The sequence below is a fragment of the Hyla sarda genome, chromosome 13 (genome assembly GCF_029499605.1).
Source record: "Hyla sarda isolate aHylSar1 chromosome 13, aHylSar1.hap1, whole genome shotgun sequence".
Classification (NCBI taxonomy): Eukaryota; Metazoa; Chordata; class Amphibia; order Anura; family Hylidae; genus Hyla; species Hyla sarda.
The window spans coordinates 20988042-21007516 of NC_079201.1; the positions used below are offsets into that span (position 1 = coordinate 20988042).

Genomic DNA, 19475 nt, shown 5'->3' on the forward strand with positions numbered 1-19475 from the left:
CAATACATCTGCATACACATTACACACACATGTTCACACAATACATCTGCATACACATTACACACACATTACACACAATACATCTGCATACACATTACACACTCATGTTCACACAATACATCTGCATACACATTACACACACAATACATCTGCATACACATTACACACACATGTTCACACAATACATCTGCATACACATTACACACACATGTTCACACAATACATCTGCATACACATTACACACAATACATCTGCATACACATTACACACACATGTTCACACAATACATCTGCATACACATTACACACACATTACACATAATACATCTGCATACACATTACACACATGTTCACACAATACATCTGCATACACATTACACACACATGATCACACAATACATCTGCATACACATTACACACACACATGGTCACACAATACATCTGCATACACATTACACACACATGATCACACAATACATCTGCATACACATTACACACACGTTCACACAATACATCTGCATACACATTACACACATGTTCACACAATACATCTGCATACACATTACACACATGATCACACAATACATCTGCATACACATTACACACATGATCACACAATACATCTGCATACACATTACACACATGTTCACACAATACATCTGCATACACATTACACACATGTTCACACAATACATCTGCATACACATTACATACACATGATCACACAATACATCTGCATACACATTACACACACATGATCACACAATACATCTGCATACACATTACACACACGTTCACACAATACATCTGCATACACATTACACACACATGATCACACAATACATCTGCATACACATTACACACACATGTTCACACAATACATCTGCATACACATTACACACATGTTCACACAATACATCTGCATACACATTACACACACAATACATCTGCATACACATTACACACACATGTTCACACAATACATCTGCATACACATTACACACACATGTTCACACAATACATCTGCATACACATTACACACAATACATCTGCATACACATTACACACACATGTTCACACAATACATCTGCATACACATTACACACACATTACACATAATACATCTGCATACACATTACACACATGTTCACACAATACATCTGCATACACATTACACACACATGATCACACAATACATCTGCATACACATTACACACACACATGGTCACACAATACATCTGCATACACATTACACACACATGATCACACAATACATCTGCATACACATTACACACATGTTCACACAATACATCTGCATACACATTACACACATGATCACACAATACATCTGCATACACATTACACACATGATCACACAATACATCTGCATACACATTACACACATGTTCACACAATACATCTGCATACACATTACACACATGTTCACACAATACATCTGCATACACATTACATACACATGATCACACAATACATCTGCATACACATTACACACACATGATCACACAATACATCTGCATACACATTACACACACGTTCACACAATACATCTGCATACACATTACACACACATGATCACACAATACATCTGCATACACATTACACACACATGTTCACACAATACATCTGCATACACATTACACACATGTTCACACAATACATCTGCATACACATTACACACATGTTCACACAATACATCTGCATACACATTACACACATGTTCACACAATACATCTGCATACACATTACACACACATGATCACACAATACATCTGCATACACATTACACACAGATGTTCACACAATACATCTGCATACACATTACACACATGATCACACAATACATCTGCATACACATTACACACATGATCACACAATACATCTGCATACACATTACACACACATGATCACACAATACATCTGCATACACATTACACACTTGATCACACAATACATCTGCATACACATTACACACACATGTTCACACAATACATCTGCATACACATTACACACATGATCACACAATACATCTGCATACACATTACACACACATGATCACACAATACATCTGCATACACATTACACACTTGATCACACAATACATCTGCATACACATTACACACACATGATCACACAATACATCTGCATACACATTACACACACATGATCACACAATACATCTGCATACACATTACACACATGATCACACAATACATCTGCATACACATTACACACACATGATCACACAATACATCTGCATACACATTACATACACATGTTCACACAATACATCTGCATACACATTACATACACATGTTCACACAATACATCTGCATACACATTACACACATGATCACACAATACATCTGCATACACATTACACACATGATCACACAATACATCTGCATACACATTACACACATGTTCACACAACACATCTGCATACACATTACATACACATGTTCACACAATACATCTGCATACACATTACACTCATGTTCACACACAATACATCTGCATACACATTACACACATGATCACACAATACATCTGCATACACATTACACACACATGATCACGCAATACATCTGCATACACATTACACACACATGTTCACACAATACATCTGCATACACATTACACACACATGTTCACACAATACATCTGCATACACATTACACACACATGTTCACACAATACATCTGCATACACATTACACACACATGTTCACACAATACATCTGCATACACATTACATACATGTTCACACAATACATCTGCATACACATTACACACATGTTCACACAATACTTCTGCATACACATTACACACACATGTTCACACAATACATCTGCATACACATTACACACACATGTTCACACAATACATCTGCATAAACATTACACACACATGTTCACACAATACATCTGCATACACATTACACACACATGTTCACACAATACATCTGCATACACATTACACACACATTACACATAATACATCTGCATACACATTACACATAATACATCTGCATACACATTACACACATGTTCACACAATACATCTGCATACACATTACACACACATGTTCACACAATACATCTGCATACACATTACATACACATGATCACACAATACATCTGCATACACATTACACACACATGTTCACACAATACATCTGCATACACATTACACACACATGTTCACACAATACATCTGCATACACATTACACACACATGTTCACACAATACATCTGCATACACATTACATACACATGATCACACAATACATCTGCATACACATTACACACACATGTTCACACAATACATCTGCATACACATTACACACACATGTTCACACAATACATCTGCATACACATTACACACACATGTTCACACAATACATCTGCATACACATTACACACACATGTTCACACAATACATCTGCATACACATTACACACATGATCACACAATACATCTGCATACACATTACACACATGATCACACAATACATCTGCATACACATTACACACAATACATCAGCATACACATTACACACACATGATCACACAATACATCTGCATACACATTACACACACATGATCACACAATACATCTGCATACACATTACACACATGTTCACACAATACATCTGCATACACATTACACACACATGATCACACAATACATCTGCATACACATTACACACATGTTCACACAATACATCTGCATACACATTACACACACATGTTCACACAACACATCTGCATACACATTACACACACATGATCACACAATACATCTGCATACACATTACACACATGATCACACAATACATCTGCATACACATTACACACATGATCACACAATACATCTGCATACACATTACACACACATGTTCACACAATACATCTGCATACACATTACACACATGATCACACAATACATCTGCATACACATTACACACATGATCACACAATACATCTGCATACACATTACACACACATTACACATAATACATCTGCATACACATTACACACATGATCACACAATACATCTGCATACACATTACACACACATGATCACACAATACATCTGCATACACATTACACACACATTACACACAATACATCTGCATACACATTACACACATGATCACACAATACATCTGCATACACATTACACACACATGATCACACAATACATCTGCATACACATTACACACACATGATCACACAATACATCTGCATACACATTACACACATGATCACACAATACATCTGCATACACATTACACATACATGTTCACACAATACATCTGCATACACATTACACACATGTTCACACAATACTTCTGCATACACATTACACACACACATGTTCACACAATACATCTGCATACACATTACACACACATGATCACACAATACATCTGCATACACATTACACACATGATCACACAATACATCTGCATACACATTACACACATTACACACAATACATCTGCACTCCCTTTTATAGGAAGCCGGCTGGGCGCAGGGAATAGTTCAGTAAATGGATGTTCAGGCAGGACTCTGTGCTCCCTGCTGCCTGTAGACTCGATCACTCATCGGCAGACAGTACGTTACACTGTGCGAGATCGTTCAGCAACAGGAGGAGGAAGACGGAGGAGCTGGGTGGGGGAGGGGGGGGGGGTTGTTAAAGGAACCGAGCATCTCCAAGAGTGCCAGCTCTATACCAGTGACCCCTGCAGAGAGGCTCACTTCTAAATGAAGGGCAGGGAGATGGTCGGCTAAAGGGCAGGGACAGGGCCCCCCTTTGAACCCTATGTGTGCACGTCCCTTCTCATGAGAACGGAGTTCCTGCACTTTTTCTATAGCAGGAACGTAGTTCCCATTAGCAGGAGTCATGCAGGACCAGCCCTTAATGGGTTACTCCACCCCTAGACATGTTATCCCCTATTCAAAGGATAGGGGATAAGAGGTCTGATCGCAGGGGTCCCACTGCTGGGGACCCCTGCGATCTCGGCTGTGGCACCCCAAATTTCGCTCCGTGCCAGATGACTGGTGATGGAGGGAAGAGGCTCGTGACGTCACAGTAATGCCCCCTCAATGCAAGTCTATGGGAGGGGGCGTGACGGCCGTCACGCCCCCTCCCATAGACTTGCATTGAGGGGCCGTGACCGTAACGTCATGAGCCTCTGGCGCTGCATCCAACGCTCTAAACGAACGCCGTGAGCAGCAGGGAGAACATGGGGGTCAGACATCCTTTGGATAGGGTATAAGATGTCTAGTACCCCTTTAAGTCGAAACTGAGGGTGAGTTCCCACACTTTTTTCTCAGGACTTGACCCCTGGTAATAAGTATAAGATTTGTAATTCCTACGACGTATAAAAGCTGGTGAGGTCCTGTAAGTTGGTTTTTGTGAGGGGTTGTAGAGACGCCGGAGCTCTCATAGAGGGCACATTGTGGGCACAGACGTCTCCTGTTGGCAGTGGGCAGTAGTAGAGAACACATCTCCTCTGCACCCCTTAGGGTCACAAGAATTCTTCTTGTAGGTAGTTTTGATAATAACTTTATATTAGGGGTTATTTGTGATATTTCCATATATAATACAGATTTGCTGTATGGATAATTGTAATACTTCTAATACATCAGCAACCAAGGACGTGACATCATCAGGTATAGAATGTGATGACATCACAGATGGTGGTCGGTTATACCACTGCAGGATACAGGCAAACCCTTCACTTTCTGTTAGTTCAGATTGAAAGCGCTCAGTTTTCCTGAGAGTGAAATATATTTCTTCTTCAAATATGACGAGCCCAACCCTGGCTATCCTGCCATTGTTTTGGGCAATATGGACCTTCGTGGGTGTCCTTACCACCTTCACCATGACCATCGCACAAGGCCATTACCAAACAGGGATCATCAGCATCAGGTAGGAGACTCTATAGGGACATTGGTGGGAATCCTACAATACACCATGCGCTTTAAGAAAAAAATAGATGTTTCTTGTTAGTGTTACTAGTGACCGGCCCTTGTTACTAGTGACCGACCCTTGTTACTAGTGACCGGCCCTTGTTACTAGTGACCGTCCCTTGTTACTAGTGACCAGCCCTTGTTACTAGTGACCGGCCCTTGTTACTAGTGACCGGCCCTTGTTACTAGTTACCGGCCCTTGTTACTAGGGACCGGCCCTTGTTACTAGTAACCGACCCTTGTTACTAGTGACCGACCCTTGTTACTAGTGACCGGCCCTTGTTACTAGTGACCGGCCCTTGTTACTAGTGACCGGCCCTTGTTACTAGTGACCGGCCCTTGTTACTAGTGACCGGCCCTTGTTACTAGTGACCAATTCTTGTTACTAGTGACCGGCCCTTGTTACTAGTGACCGGCCCTTGTTACTAGTGACCGGCCCTTGTAACTAGTGACCCACCCTTGTTACTAGTGACCGGCCCTTGTTACTAGTGACCGGCCCTTGTTACTAGTGACCGTCCCTTGTTACTAGTGACCGTCCCTTGTTACTAGTGACCGGCCCTTGTTACTAGTGACCGGCCCTTGTTACTAGTGACCGGCCCTTGTTACTAGTGACCGGCCCTTGTTACTAGTTACCGGCCCTTGTTACTAGGGACCGGCCCTTGTTACTAGTGACCGACCCTTGTTACTAGTGACCGACCCTTGTTACTAGTGACCGGCCCTTGTTACTAGTGACCGGCCCTTGTTACTAGTGACCGGCCCTTGTTACTAGTGACCGGCCCTTGTTACTAGTGACCGGCCCTTGTTACTAGTGACCGGCCCTTGTTACTAGTGACCAATTCTTGTTACTAGTGACCGGCCCTTGTTACTAGTGACCGGCCCTTGTTACTAGTGACCGGCCCTTGTAACTAGTGACCCACCCTTGTTACTAGTGACCGGCCCTTGTTACTAGTGACCCACCCTTGTTACTAGTGACCGGTCCTTGTAACTAGTGACCGGCCCTTGTTACTAGTGACCGGTCCTTGTTACTAGTGACCCACCCTTGTTACTAGTGACCGGCCCTTGTTACTAGTGACCCACCCTTGTTACTAGTGACCGGTCCTTGTAACTAGTGACCCACCCTTGTTACTAGTGACCGGCCCTTGTTACTAGTGACCCACCCTTGTTACTAGTGACCGGCCCTTGTAACTAGTGACCCACCCTTGTTACTAGTGACCGGTCCTTGTTACTAGTGACCGGCCCTTGTTACTAGTGACCGGCCCTTGTTACTAGTGACCGACCCTTGTTACTAGTGACCGGCCCTTGTTCCTAGTGACCGGCCCTTGTTCCTAGTGACCGGCCCTTGTTCCTAGTGACCGACCCTTGTTCCTAGTGACCGGCCCTTGTTACTAGTGACCGGCCCTTGTTACTAGTGACCGGCCCTTGTTACTAGTGACCGACCCTTGTTACTAGTGACCGGCCCTTGTTACTAGTGACCGGCCCTTGTTACTAGTGACCGGCCCTTGTTACTAGTGACCGGCCCTTGTTACTAGTGACCGGCCCTTGTTACTAGTGACCGGCCCTGCTAATGTTATATATGGAATCTATTTCTCCTCAGTGACACTGGAGCACAATACCCAGAATCCATCGTGCTGACTGTGGTTTCCACCGTGTCTTCTCTGCTAGGTAAGTGCACTACATGTATCTATAGGATTTATTATTAGTGCCATCCTGAGTACAAAGGTGTAGCTAAAGTGTCATGGGTGCAGAAGTTTAGCCAGGGCCCACCTGACCATTCCCATCAGCCATCAAGCAGAAATGCCATTCAGGAGCATAGAAAAGCTAGGTCAGATATTGTCACCTAACTTTTCCATGCTCCTGAATGGCATATCTGCTTGTAGCTTGATAACTTTATGCAAAGGCAAACTTCAGATGTCATATATTAATCCCTGCAGTGGCATGTGGTTGCTGTACTAAACAGATGTGCCATTCAGGAGCATGGGGAAGCTGTGTGTGACAGACCCTGTAATGACTCATGGTCCTGTAATGATTACAGTAGCATAAGTAATTACAGGGTTTGTCAAACAGCTTTCTTAGGCACCTGAATGGCCAGAAATGTGTCCGTACTAAGCCAATCATGTGCCATTCAGAAGCCTGTAATGATTGCAGGGTCTGACTGTCACACAAAGCTTTCCCAGGCTCCTGAAAGGCACATGATTTACTTAGTACTGACACATTTTAGCCATTCAGGAGCATGGGAAAGCTTTGGCCTGGTCTTGGGGTCCTAGCTCTGTGTACATATTGGTGGGTGGGAGGGTGTCGGGGAGGGTGCTGAGAGGGAGAAGTGTACAGGGATGGTGTAATGAAGGGGGCGGGGCCGAGGAGCTGTGAATAGTAATGAAGGGGCGGACCCAACTAGCAGTGAATAATAAAGGGGCAGGGCCAACAGCCGAAGTGAAGACTTGTTATTGTCGCTAAAAGCCCATTGGGAATGCTCCTTATTGCTAGATTCTCAGGAATAGTATGTAGACAGTCTGCTCGTATCTTCTGAACAGCTGCACGTAATGGGGTAAGAGAAGCAACGTTAAAAAGAGGGTCCCCCGCACTATAAGCTTAGGTAGGTTAGTGGGGGTGAACCTCCCGTCAGTCCGCCCCTAAACGTAGTACTGTACTGATTGGTCTGTGTGACCCATCTATGCAGCCACAGGCCGCAGCATATAGTGTAGTGACAGGGGGGTAACTGTGACCCTTACCACCTTTATAGCGGCGTCACAGCTTGAGTAACTACTAACATGGCCGCCATGACAGCTTCAGCACATGTTTTCAGACAAGTTTTGGCAGATCCACTATGTGTTACTGAATTATATCTCCTGTATATTTTCTAATTGTTAATATCTTCAGACATGTATATGCTTTGTGTGGTATATATACCATCTATAGACTGTTCTGTATATGGATTTCAGAGGCCGGGATTTTGTTTATAATCTACAAATCCATGGAGATCAAGGCCCTGAAGAAAATCCTTTGTGGAGTCACCTGCCAAACGTGGATGTTGGTATTCGGATGGATGACGTGTGTTGGCAACATCATTACCCCATTGATACAGGTTTGTTTATACAGATTCTGTGGTGTTAGGGCCCCTTAGCTGGTCACCTATGAAGCCCCCTTACCCAGGAGAAGAGCAGCACAGCTGGGGCCATGTATTGGCAGATAACCTGCTGATCTGTAGGTCTTGGGACAGAATGGGCCTGAGCTCACACCCCCTCCCAATGATACATAAGGCCCAGTATAAGAATACAGATAATATAATAACACCATTGGCAGATGTAGGATTATCCTGGATACTTACCATTGGCAGATATTAAGTATCCAGGACAATCATATATCTGCTAATGGTGTATAATGATATGGAGCTCTATGTGTTGTCTGATGATAGGTCATCTAGGACAGGATATGTATATTGTGAAATGTCATATTTTCTTTGTTTTCCTCTAGGATTCAGCAATGCTTAATGATAGCTGCCTGGCAGTTTTATCTAGTATGATCATCTACGGAGGCATATCATTGGCATCTCAGCTGTACCCAGGCTCCAGGGACCGTAGATGTAGACGCCTTACCACCACGGTGCTGTCAGTTACCATCTTGCTGGCTAACATTATCCGTATCCTTTACAATTCACTATGTTATGTTATGGGATTAAAGGAAACTCCAGTTAATCCTTTCAGACACCATAATGACTTTTTAGGTTCTGTCCTTTGCCATTGATGGTGGTGGAGCTGGGTTATCTTGTCACTTCTGTCGTCCACCATGAAATTGTGTTTTTCTACTAAAATATGACCCCATTCTGCAGGGTTGAGGTTATTTTCCTATAGACGTCCTCCTTTCAGGGTTATCCTGTAAAATGACAGCAATGTACACCTGCACCAGCGAGTATTGCACACAGGTATGTATATTCTACATAGGGCGAACTTCTTCACATGGTTATGGGATCCCAATCCCAGTAATTCCCACCACTGCTTGGTGAATAAAGGGGAAGACCAAAATGGACAAAGTCAAATGTATATGTCTGTTTTATTTTCAGTCTTCCAGAATAACGCTGACCATCTTGGAGTGGGTTGTATTGGTCTGCTCATTTATCAGCCAAATCATGCTGTATTGGGACTTCAAGGTCAGTATATGAAATCCAGATTTACAAGGTCTTGTTCACATGTAGCAGCTTTGTTGTGTCTGGGGCCTTTATATGTCAGTGAATATGAATGGTTACAATATGTCCGGCTCTTCTTTCATTTCTTAGGTTCTTACTATGACAACATCCAAGAGCGACATGATCGAAGCCGAGAGCGTCCTGGCAGTTGATCCATTGAAAGTGCCTCTTCTAGATCGAGCACTTGAGGATCAACTAGATGACATGACGCCAGAGGAAACATCATCATGTGACCATGTTATCTTAGACCTATTTTCAGCGGAGGATATAGCAACATCAGACTAGGAGCCATAGGTCCCATCTCCACCCCAACCCCCCCCCCCCCCCCCCCAAAAAAAAATGGATAGATATATCTATCTATCTATCTATCTCATATCTATCTATCTCATATCTATCTATTGTGAGAAGGTGAAAGGCATTGTGGTTGATGGTCGGTATGTGTCACCAAGGTTCCTGGCCTTGGTGAAGTAAGAGCCGGTATTTATTCAGTGTCTGTGCTGCAATGCAGACTGACACTGTGGCTGTAGTATGGCTGGAAGGCCTATCTGGGACCGCTTTTACTGGGAATGGCCAAGTGTAGGGTGGGGGCCATTCCCCACAATCCAGGCCGCCTTTTGGTGGCCTTAAAGGCAACCTGCTTCACCAGCTGAGGGGGATTTGCTAATTGGAGCTCACACTGCCAGAGAGAGCTGAGAGTGGAGTCCTTCCCTAAGAGGTTGGAAGATGGTCAGCAGCCTGCCTGGAGGCCTGGAAAAGACTTGTTTGATGCTGTATGGCATGGACTCTTGTGTGAACAAACACCTATAGAATACAGGTGGACTTTTGTTACGTTTGCATTTGTTCTGCATTTAAAGACTGTTTGTCAAGTGTGAATAAAACACTGAACTTTGATTTGAAAAGTCCTGTTTCCTTGCCTCTATACTGCAACCAGACCTATCTGCAAGAGCGAGTCATCACATTTGGTGAATGACACGGGCAACGCAGTAAGGTCAGCGATTGAGTTGCAGCACGCTGTTTGCGAAGAACGGAGCCTGGGATAACTTGTTGGAGTGGTTGCTAGGGGCAACGATCCTGCCGACAAGTGACTGACAGTACAGCGGGAGTGTTTTCTCCAAAGAGTCAAGGCAAAGCAGTGTCGCCAAAATGAAGGTGGTTATAAAAGCATTTCGGAGGCTTGTGTTAGAGTTAGCCAACCAACATGTTCTAGGAGGCACCTGGGCCAGCAGAAGATGCAGGACCAAATTTTGCAGCGTTTTTACTGGCCCAACGTGTATAAGAAGGTTGAAAGGTATTGTGAATCCTTTCCAACATGCCAAATAACTTGCGCCCAGCCACATTACCGTAGTCCCCTGGTCCCCCTCCCGATTATCGAGGTCCCGTTTGAATGGATCGCTATGGCTCTTGTAGGCCCGTTGCCGAAATCCGCTAGGGGGCACCAACACATCCTGGTAGTCCTGGACTATGCTACTCTGTATCCCGAGGCGCTACCTCTGCGACATAACTCTGCCATACTCATAGCTAAGGAGCTAATGGAGATGTTTTCCCAAGTGGACTTACTTAAAGAGGTGTTGACTGACCAGGTCACCCCGTCTATGTCAAAGGTAATGAAAGAGCTCAGTAAGTTGCTGCAGGTAAAACCACTACGGACCTCCGTGTACCACCCGCAGACGGCCGGCCTGGTAGAAAGGTTTAACCAAACATTAAAAAATATGTTAAAAGCAGGTGGTGTCTAGAGATGGGAAAAATTGGGATCTTTTGCTGCCCTATCTCATGTTCGCAGTGCAAGAAGTGCCCCAGGCTTCTACTGAGTTCTCGCCCTTTGAACTCCTATAGGGCAGACATCCATGTGGTCTGTTAGACCTAGCTAAAGAGGCATGGGAACAACAGCCCACGCCACACAAAAGTGTAGTTGAGTATGTCACTCAGTTGCAGGAACGGATGGAAACAGTATTGCCCTTGGTTAGGGAATATATGGGGGCAGCTAAGCAACTCAGAGTAGAGTTTTTAATCGTCAGGCTCGGGTTCGGAATTTTAACCCAGGAGATCAAGTTATTGTTTCTGGCTAGGTAGCAGGGTCCCTACGAAGTGTTCAAAAAGGTAGGGTAGGTGACATACAGGGTACACCAGCCCGGGGCGAAGGAAGCCAGACCAAGTTGTGGTAGCTTGGGGGATGTAGGATATGGGGAGTGTAGCTGTGCGGGTATTAAAGGGTGCTTGTTAATCCTTGTAATTCGTGACGCCAGGGTGAGGGCTCCTCAATAAAGCTTTTCCTACCGCCGCCCTTCCCAGGAACGATAGGGAGGTAGATGATAATAGGTTTGAGGTAGTGAGTAATAATGGATTGTCCACAACTGGAAAGCTTCTGTAAACAGCGTTAACTTTACTGAAGATTTTCTGTACCCTTCATTAACATAACAGTCTCTTATCAATATAACGGCTTCCTTTTGGAGATTGACAATGGTTGGGACTTTAGCTTTAAAAATCTTTAGTCTATTGCGCTGTTCCACTGGATTTATGGGAATTAGTTGCGGTCCAGTAGTCACGCTAGCATTAGCAGGGATTAGAGTAAAACTCACGATTTTTGGTTCTGTTAAGGCCGTAGGTTTTGAGGCCTAGCGTGTTTTTGAAAGTTGCGTAGCACACCGTCCTGTTAGTCCGGCATTCACAAGAGCAGCAACCCAAGAGAACGATAATTGGACGCAGCTCCATTATATGGGCAGGGGCTGGACTAACGCTAATTGGTCCAAACGGATGTCAATCACCTTTACAGAGATTTGTGGGTAACACGTGATCCAAGGACCTCCTAAGGTCCTGCAACATACTATAGAGGTTACTAGCATGGTGACATGACTGAAGGTCCTGCGACTCTGAACAAGGTAAGTACTATACATTTCTATACAATATAGATATACATATTAATATATACATTTATGAACATTAAAGTTAGACTCAAGGAGAGGCGACTAGGGGCTGTCCCACCTGAGGAACCCTACCTGAACATAGGTACTCGGACTTTGGGGACTTCTACACTAGGTAATGGATGCAATACGGTACCGGGACACCACAAAGTGTACCATGTAAACTTGTCGAAACCCTGAAGAGATAGGGAGACTAGTGTGGATGACAGCCCCCGGACAGGTTTGTTAGGGGTGGAGTTTCCCGTCCCTCAGTCTGGTGCAGTCTGGTGCAGTTGCCACAGTGAAAATTGCTGACAGCCTTTCCTCTGCACAGACTCAGGAGGCAAGGGAGTTCGTCAGTAGGAACACAGATGTGTTCTCAGACCTTCCTGGACGTACTTCTGTCATCCGCCATGACATAGTCACTGAACCCCAGATAAAAATACAGTTGAAACCATACCGGGTACCTGAGTCGCGGGACAAGCCATCTCTGAAGAAGTACAGTAGATGTTAAAATTGGATGTCATCAAGGAGTCAAAAAGTGAGTGGGCCAGTCCAATAGTCTAAATACCGAAGCCAGACGATACGTTGCAGTTCTGTAACAATCTCCGCAAACTTAATGAGGTGTCCAAGTTTGATGCATAGCCCATGCCCAGAGTTGATGAGCTTATTGAAAGGCTAGGACAGGCTCGGTATTTTTCTGTTTTGGACCTCACAAAAGGGTACTGGCAGGTGCCTTGACAGAGGCTGCCAAAGAGAAAACAGCCTTTATCACACCAGAAGGTTTATTTCAGTACAAGGTGTTACCCTTTGGTGTACATGGCGCTCCCACAACGTTTCAAAGGCTAATGGATATTGTACTTCGGCCACATCGTCGGAATGCCTCAGCTTATCTGGACGATATTATCATCCACAGTACAGACTGGGAAAGTCACCTTCCAAAAGTAAAGGCTGTGGTAGAGTCCCTTAGGAAGGCCGGGTTAACTGCTAACCCCAAAAAATGTGCCATAGGTTTGGAAGAGACCAAATACCTGGGGTATGTCATTGGGCGTGTAGTTGTCAAACCCCAGGTAAACAAAATAGAGGCCATCCGGAATTGGCCCTGACCTGTCACTACCCGACAAGTGAAGCCGTTTCTAGGAATTGTGGGTTACTATGTGAGATTCATCCCCCATTTTACTACGGTGGCTGCGCCCATAACAGACCTCCTAAAGGGATGCAAGTCCGTAATGGTGCACTGGAATGAATAGGCAGAGCAGGCCCTTCAAAAGGGAATTTGTGGTACAGACTGATGCCTCAGGTAGGTTTTGGTACTGTACTCTCCCAAGAAGTCAATGGGGAAGAGCATCCCGTTGTCTTTCTCAGCCACAAACTGACCCCAGACGAGACCATGTATAGTATAGTGAGAGAGAGTGCCTGGCCATTAAGTGTGCACTCGAGTCTCTCCACTATTATCTGTTGGGCAGGAAGTTTCGTCTCGTGACGGATCATTCCCTCCTTAAGTGGATGTGCCAGGCCTAGGATAAAAATGCCAGGGTCACCAGGTGGTTTCTGTGATTACAGAATTTCAAGTTTAGGGTTGAACACAGAGTGGGTCGTTTGCTAGGCAACGCCGATGCCCTATCACGAATCCACTGTTGCACAAGTGTTCACCCCCTCAGCTTGAACAAAGGGGGGGGGGAGGTATGTGAGAACAGGATTAGATACATTCCTGGAACAAAATAACATTAATGCTTATGAAGAAATATAAAATCCCATCCCTTCCCCAATATCGCGCCACACCCCTACCCCTTAATTCCCTGGTTGAACTTGATGGACATATGTCTTTTTTCGACCGTACTAACTATGTGACTATGTAAGGTGAAAGGCATTGTGGTTGATGAGCGATATATGTCACCAAGGCTCCTGGCCTTGGTGAAGTAATAGCCGGTATTTATCCAGTGTCTGTGCTGCGATGGATACTGACACTATGGCCGTAGTATGGCTGGAAGGCCAATCGGGACGGCTCTTACTGGGAATGATCAAGTGAAGGGTGGGGATCATTCCCCACAATCCAGGCCACCTTTTGTTGGCCTTAAAGGCAACCTGCTTCACCAGCTGAGGGGAATTTTTTAGTTGCAGCTCACAGTGCCAGAGAGAGCTGAATGTGGAGTTCTTCCCTGAGAGGTTGGAAGCTGGTCAGCAGCCTGCCTGGAGGCTTGGAAAAGACTTGCTTGATGCTGCATGGCATGGACTCAGGTGTGAACAAACACCAAGGAATACAGGTGGACTTTTGTTACGTTTTCCTTTGTTCTGCATTTAAAGACTTTGACAATTGTGAATAAAACACTAAATTTTGATTTGAAAAGTACTGTTTCCTTGCCTCTATACTTGAACCGCACCTATCTGCAAGAGCGAGTCATCACACTATCTATGTAAATAAAAATGCACAGCACTCCAAAAACTGTGAAAAATCTACATGAATACGTTTATTGCATCACATGCCAAACAAAAGTGAAATTTCTTCTCCCTCCTGGAACCTTTTTCAAGCCGGATGTCCTGTGTCCTGTGTGACGCTGCTTCCTTGTGACTTTTCCATCTATATAAATATATTTTATTACTTGGGTTTCCTTGTTTTATGTGTCGATATTTTCTCTATCAATGTATATAGAAAGACAAGTCATTTAGGGCAAAAAGTCCTTAGTAGGTGTCAGGTGGATTCTGGCCCCAAGACATCAGCAACAGATTCTTAGAGTCCTGTAGGTTGTGAGGTGCGGCCTCCATGGGTCCGACTTGTTTCACCATTACATTCCCGCCACTGATGACCCTGTATAATGCTATGCAAAAGGCACAGCATTATACAATGGAGGCAACCTAATGTTCGCATATAATAGTCCACAAAGGTGACTTAAAATATGAAAAATAAAAAGTTATGTAAAAGCCCCTCCACTAATAAAATATAAAATCACCCCTCTTTTTCTATAAAAAGGAGAGAACAGAAAACCATTGACCAAGGGACATGTCCGAGGTCACTAGTCCCCTTATTCAATTCCCACTCTTAAAACATAGCTTTTATTAAGCACATATAAAATATATGAAATTGGGTTTGGTGAGGGAAGTTGTGGAGTACTTGGTAGAAGAACAGGAGTACTTGGAGCTGTTACTGGAGGACACTCTGGGCCAGGCGAAGAGATCAAAGTTGGTTGTACTGCAGCCGGGCACTGTACCCCAAAGAACATGGCACGATGAGGAGAGGAGAACAGCGGAACATCCATTGTGGGGTGGATTCCCTCTCCCGGAACATACTCTCTTGTCGGCCTTGCCTCTGAGGGAGTTGGAGGAGGTGGTTCAGGAAAGTCATCCTTCATGCACAACTTTATCCTATTGCGGTGGACCACCTGTGGCTGGAACCCCTCCTTCCGCACCTCATAAACGTCCATGTTGGGGTATGGCAGGGCTGTAATAGTGTAGAGCTCCGTCTCCCACAGAGAATCCAGCTTATGCAACCGAGAAAACCGAGGTGCCAGACTCTATCCCCAAGTTGCAGTGGTCGAGCGGATGCATGCCGGTTGTAGTCCTTTTGTTGTCTGTACTGAGCCTCCCCCATCTTCTTGGCTTCTTCAATCCTTCTCTGGTGCTCAGAGACCCAATCTTGAGAAGTCTGAGGAGAGTGGTTGAAAGGTGCTTGCAAGCCGGAGGCTCTGTCTTTAGGCAGTTGACCGTGTCGGCCCATCATCAAAAAGAAGGGAGTGTACCCGGTGGAACAGTGGACAGTATTATTATAAATTTCCACCAGTTCAGGCAGTAGTCTAGGCCACTCTTCGTGCTTCGAAACAGATGCTGCCCTTAGCATGTGAACAAACACCTGATTAATTATCTCGCACAGCCTATTCCCTTGAGGGTGATATGCAGTGGTCCTGAGCTTCCTACAATCGTGAAACTGACAGAGTTCTCGGAACAGTTGAGCTTCAAACGCGGTTCCCCGATCAGTGAGGACCAATTCAGGACACCCGAGGGGTTGAATCCAATAGCTGTAGAAGACCTGGGCGGTCGTCCTGGCGGTAAGGTCTTTGACAGGCACAACAACTACCCATTTGGAGTAATGATCCCCCATAGTCAAGGCATAGGTGTATCCTTACCCAGCAGGGGCTAACTTCACGTGATCCAGGGCAACCAGTTGGTTAGGCCTCTCCGTATGAATGGGATGCAATGGGGCTCTGGCGTCCTTGCGAGGATTCTTGGTGACATTACAGATTGCACTCGGCACACCACTTCTCGATATCTCCATGCATCCCTATATCAAATCTTCTCTGGATAGTGGCCTCGGTCTTGTGGACCCCAAAGTGTCCCGACTGGTTGTGATAAGCATTGAGAATCATGGCGGCATCTCTTCGGGGGACCAAGATCTGATGCAGGTGTTCTCCAGAGACTGGGTCAGAGGAATTTCGATATAACAGTCCTTTGTGGAGGAACAGACGATTCCTTTGTCGCTTCAATTCCAAGTCCCTTTGCACCTTGCGGAGCCTTGTCGGCACTCTCTTTTGCAGTAAGTAGTCCAAGCGGTCTCCCATGACCCTACTCTCATCTTGCAGAGTCCTCCAAGTGTACAGGTCTTCAGGTATCTTAGGAGGCCCAGGGTCATCACCTTCTTGGGTGGTTAGAGTATTCTGGGCCACGAACCTCTGATAAAAGGGCGGCATCTCCACATCTTCCCATACATCCTCCATGGGGGCTCTTCACCGGGAGCCATACGAGAGAGCACATCCACATTAACATTACTCTTTCCACTGCGGTATTTGATATTGAAATCATAGTTGGCCAATCGGGAAGCCCAGCGTTGATCAATGGCCCCCAACTTGGCAGTGTTCAGATGCGCCAATGGATTGTTGTCGGTGTAAACTAAGAAAGGCGTGGCTGCCAAATAGTCCTTGAATTTCTCGGTGACCGCCCAGATCAGAGCAAGGAGTTCAAGCTTGAAAGAACTGTAATTAGCATAATTCTTCTCAGCACCCCGAAGGTGTCGGCTAGCATAGGCTATGACTCTCTCCTTACAGTCTTGCATCTGCGACAGCATAGCCCCCAAGCCTTCAAAGCTGGCATCAGTGTATAACCGAAACGGCTGGCTGTATTAGGGGTAGGCTAGCATAGGAGTCTCAGTAAGGAGATGCTTCAGAGCTCGAGAAGCTACTTCTATGTCTTCACCCCACGGTACAGGGAGTCTCCCGTTGTAGTTTTCCTTGGCAATTCCTGTAACATTGTAGTCAGAGGCCCGGCGATCTGGGCAAAATGAGGGATGAACCGCCTGTAATAACCGGCAAACCCCAGGAAGCTTCGAACCTCGCGCACAGTTCTAGGTGTAGGCCACTCTTTCACGGAACTCACTTTATCGGGGTCAGGTTGCACACCTTCAGCACGGACGACATGCCCCAGATAGTGGACCTTAGGCTTCAACAGGTGGCACTTGGAGGGCTTTACTTTCAGGCCATGTTGTATTAGGACCTGGAAGACTTCTCGGAGATGTTCCAGATGCTCTTGGTACGTTCGAGAGTAGACGATGACGTCATCCAGATATAGAATCAGTCTGAAAATTCAAATGCCCACGGCATCTCTCCATCAACCGCTGAAAGGTAGCCAGAGCGCTGTAAAGCCCAAAGGGCATACTCTTGAACTCGAAGAGCCCCATCAGGGTCACAAATGCCATCTTTTCTTGATCCTCTTCGGCCATAGAGACTTGCCAGTACCCACTCGTCAGGTCCAGTGTGGAAAAGTAAGCCGCTGATCCCAGAGCAGTGAGGGACTCTCCTAGGAAGAGGGTATGCGTCCTTATGGGTGATGTCATTCAACTTCCTGTAGTCCACACTAAATTGGATGGTTCCATCCTTTTTCTTAACAAGGACTAAAGGAGCAGCCCAAGGACTCTGGCTTTCTCGGATGACGTCAGCTTCCTTTATTTCCTGCAACATTTTTTTTACAGTCTGGTACATTGCAGGAGCAACCGGCCGGTGCCTCTCCTTGATGGGGGGGACTATCTCCAGTTAGAATCCGATGCTGGATCATCGTGGTCCTGCCAAAGTCAGTGGGGTGTTTGCGGAAGGCTTCTTGAAACTGTTTAGCCACCTGAATGACTCCTCCAATTTGGTCCTGAGGAGTTTCGTCCTCTCCTATCTGTAACTGAGTCCACCAGGGGTCCTTCCGGTCCTTGTCGGGCCCTGGGGTAGTCTGAGCAGTCCATTGTCTGGCCACTTGAGGTTCGGACATCACATCCAGATGATGCAGCTGAGCAACATGGGTATATTTGGCCAATCTGGTGACAACAGGGGAGAGGTTGACCACTGTCGAACCGGAACTCTGCCATTCCGCACAGTGACAAGGCTTCTTGCGGCACGTACCAAAGGGTAGTCTTCCAATTGCATGGGTTCC

The 19475-nt window shown here is 45.2% G+C and overlaps 2 protein-coding genes across 3 annotated transcripts in view; one reads left to right on the forward strand and one right to left on the reverse strand.

The window, feature by feature from the left end:
- The window catches only part of GPR142 (G protein-coupled receptor 142), a 104856-nt gene that overhangs the window by 47465 nt on the left and 37916 nt on the right, over window positions 1-19475 (reverse strand). The gene's annotated exons all lie outside the window — the stretch shown is intronic.
- On the forward strand, window positions 5269-11546 carry LOC130297436 (DNA damage-regulated autophagy modulator protein 2-like). The gene is made up of 7 exons (XM_056549912.1): window positions 5269-5958; window positions 7594-7661; window positions 8939-9081; window positions 9471-9636; window positions 9863-9918; window positions 10057-10143; window positions 10270-11546. Exons 1-7 carry the CDS (start codon window positions 5834-5836, stop codon window positions 10462-10464), a joined length of 840 nt encoding a protein of 279 aa, XP_056405887.1. The 5' UTR covers window positions 5269-5833; the 3' UTR covers window positions 10465-11546.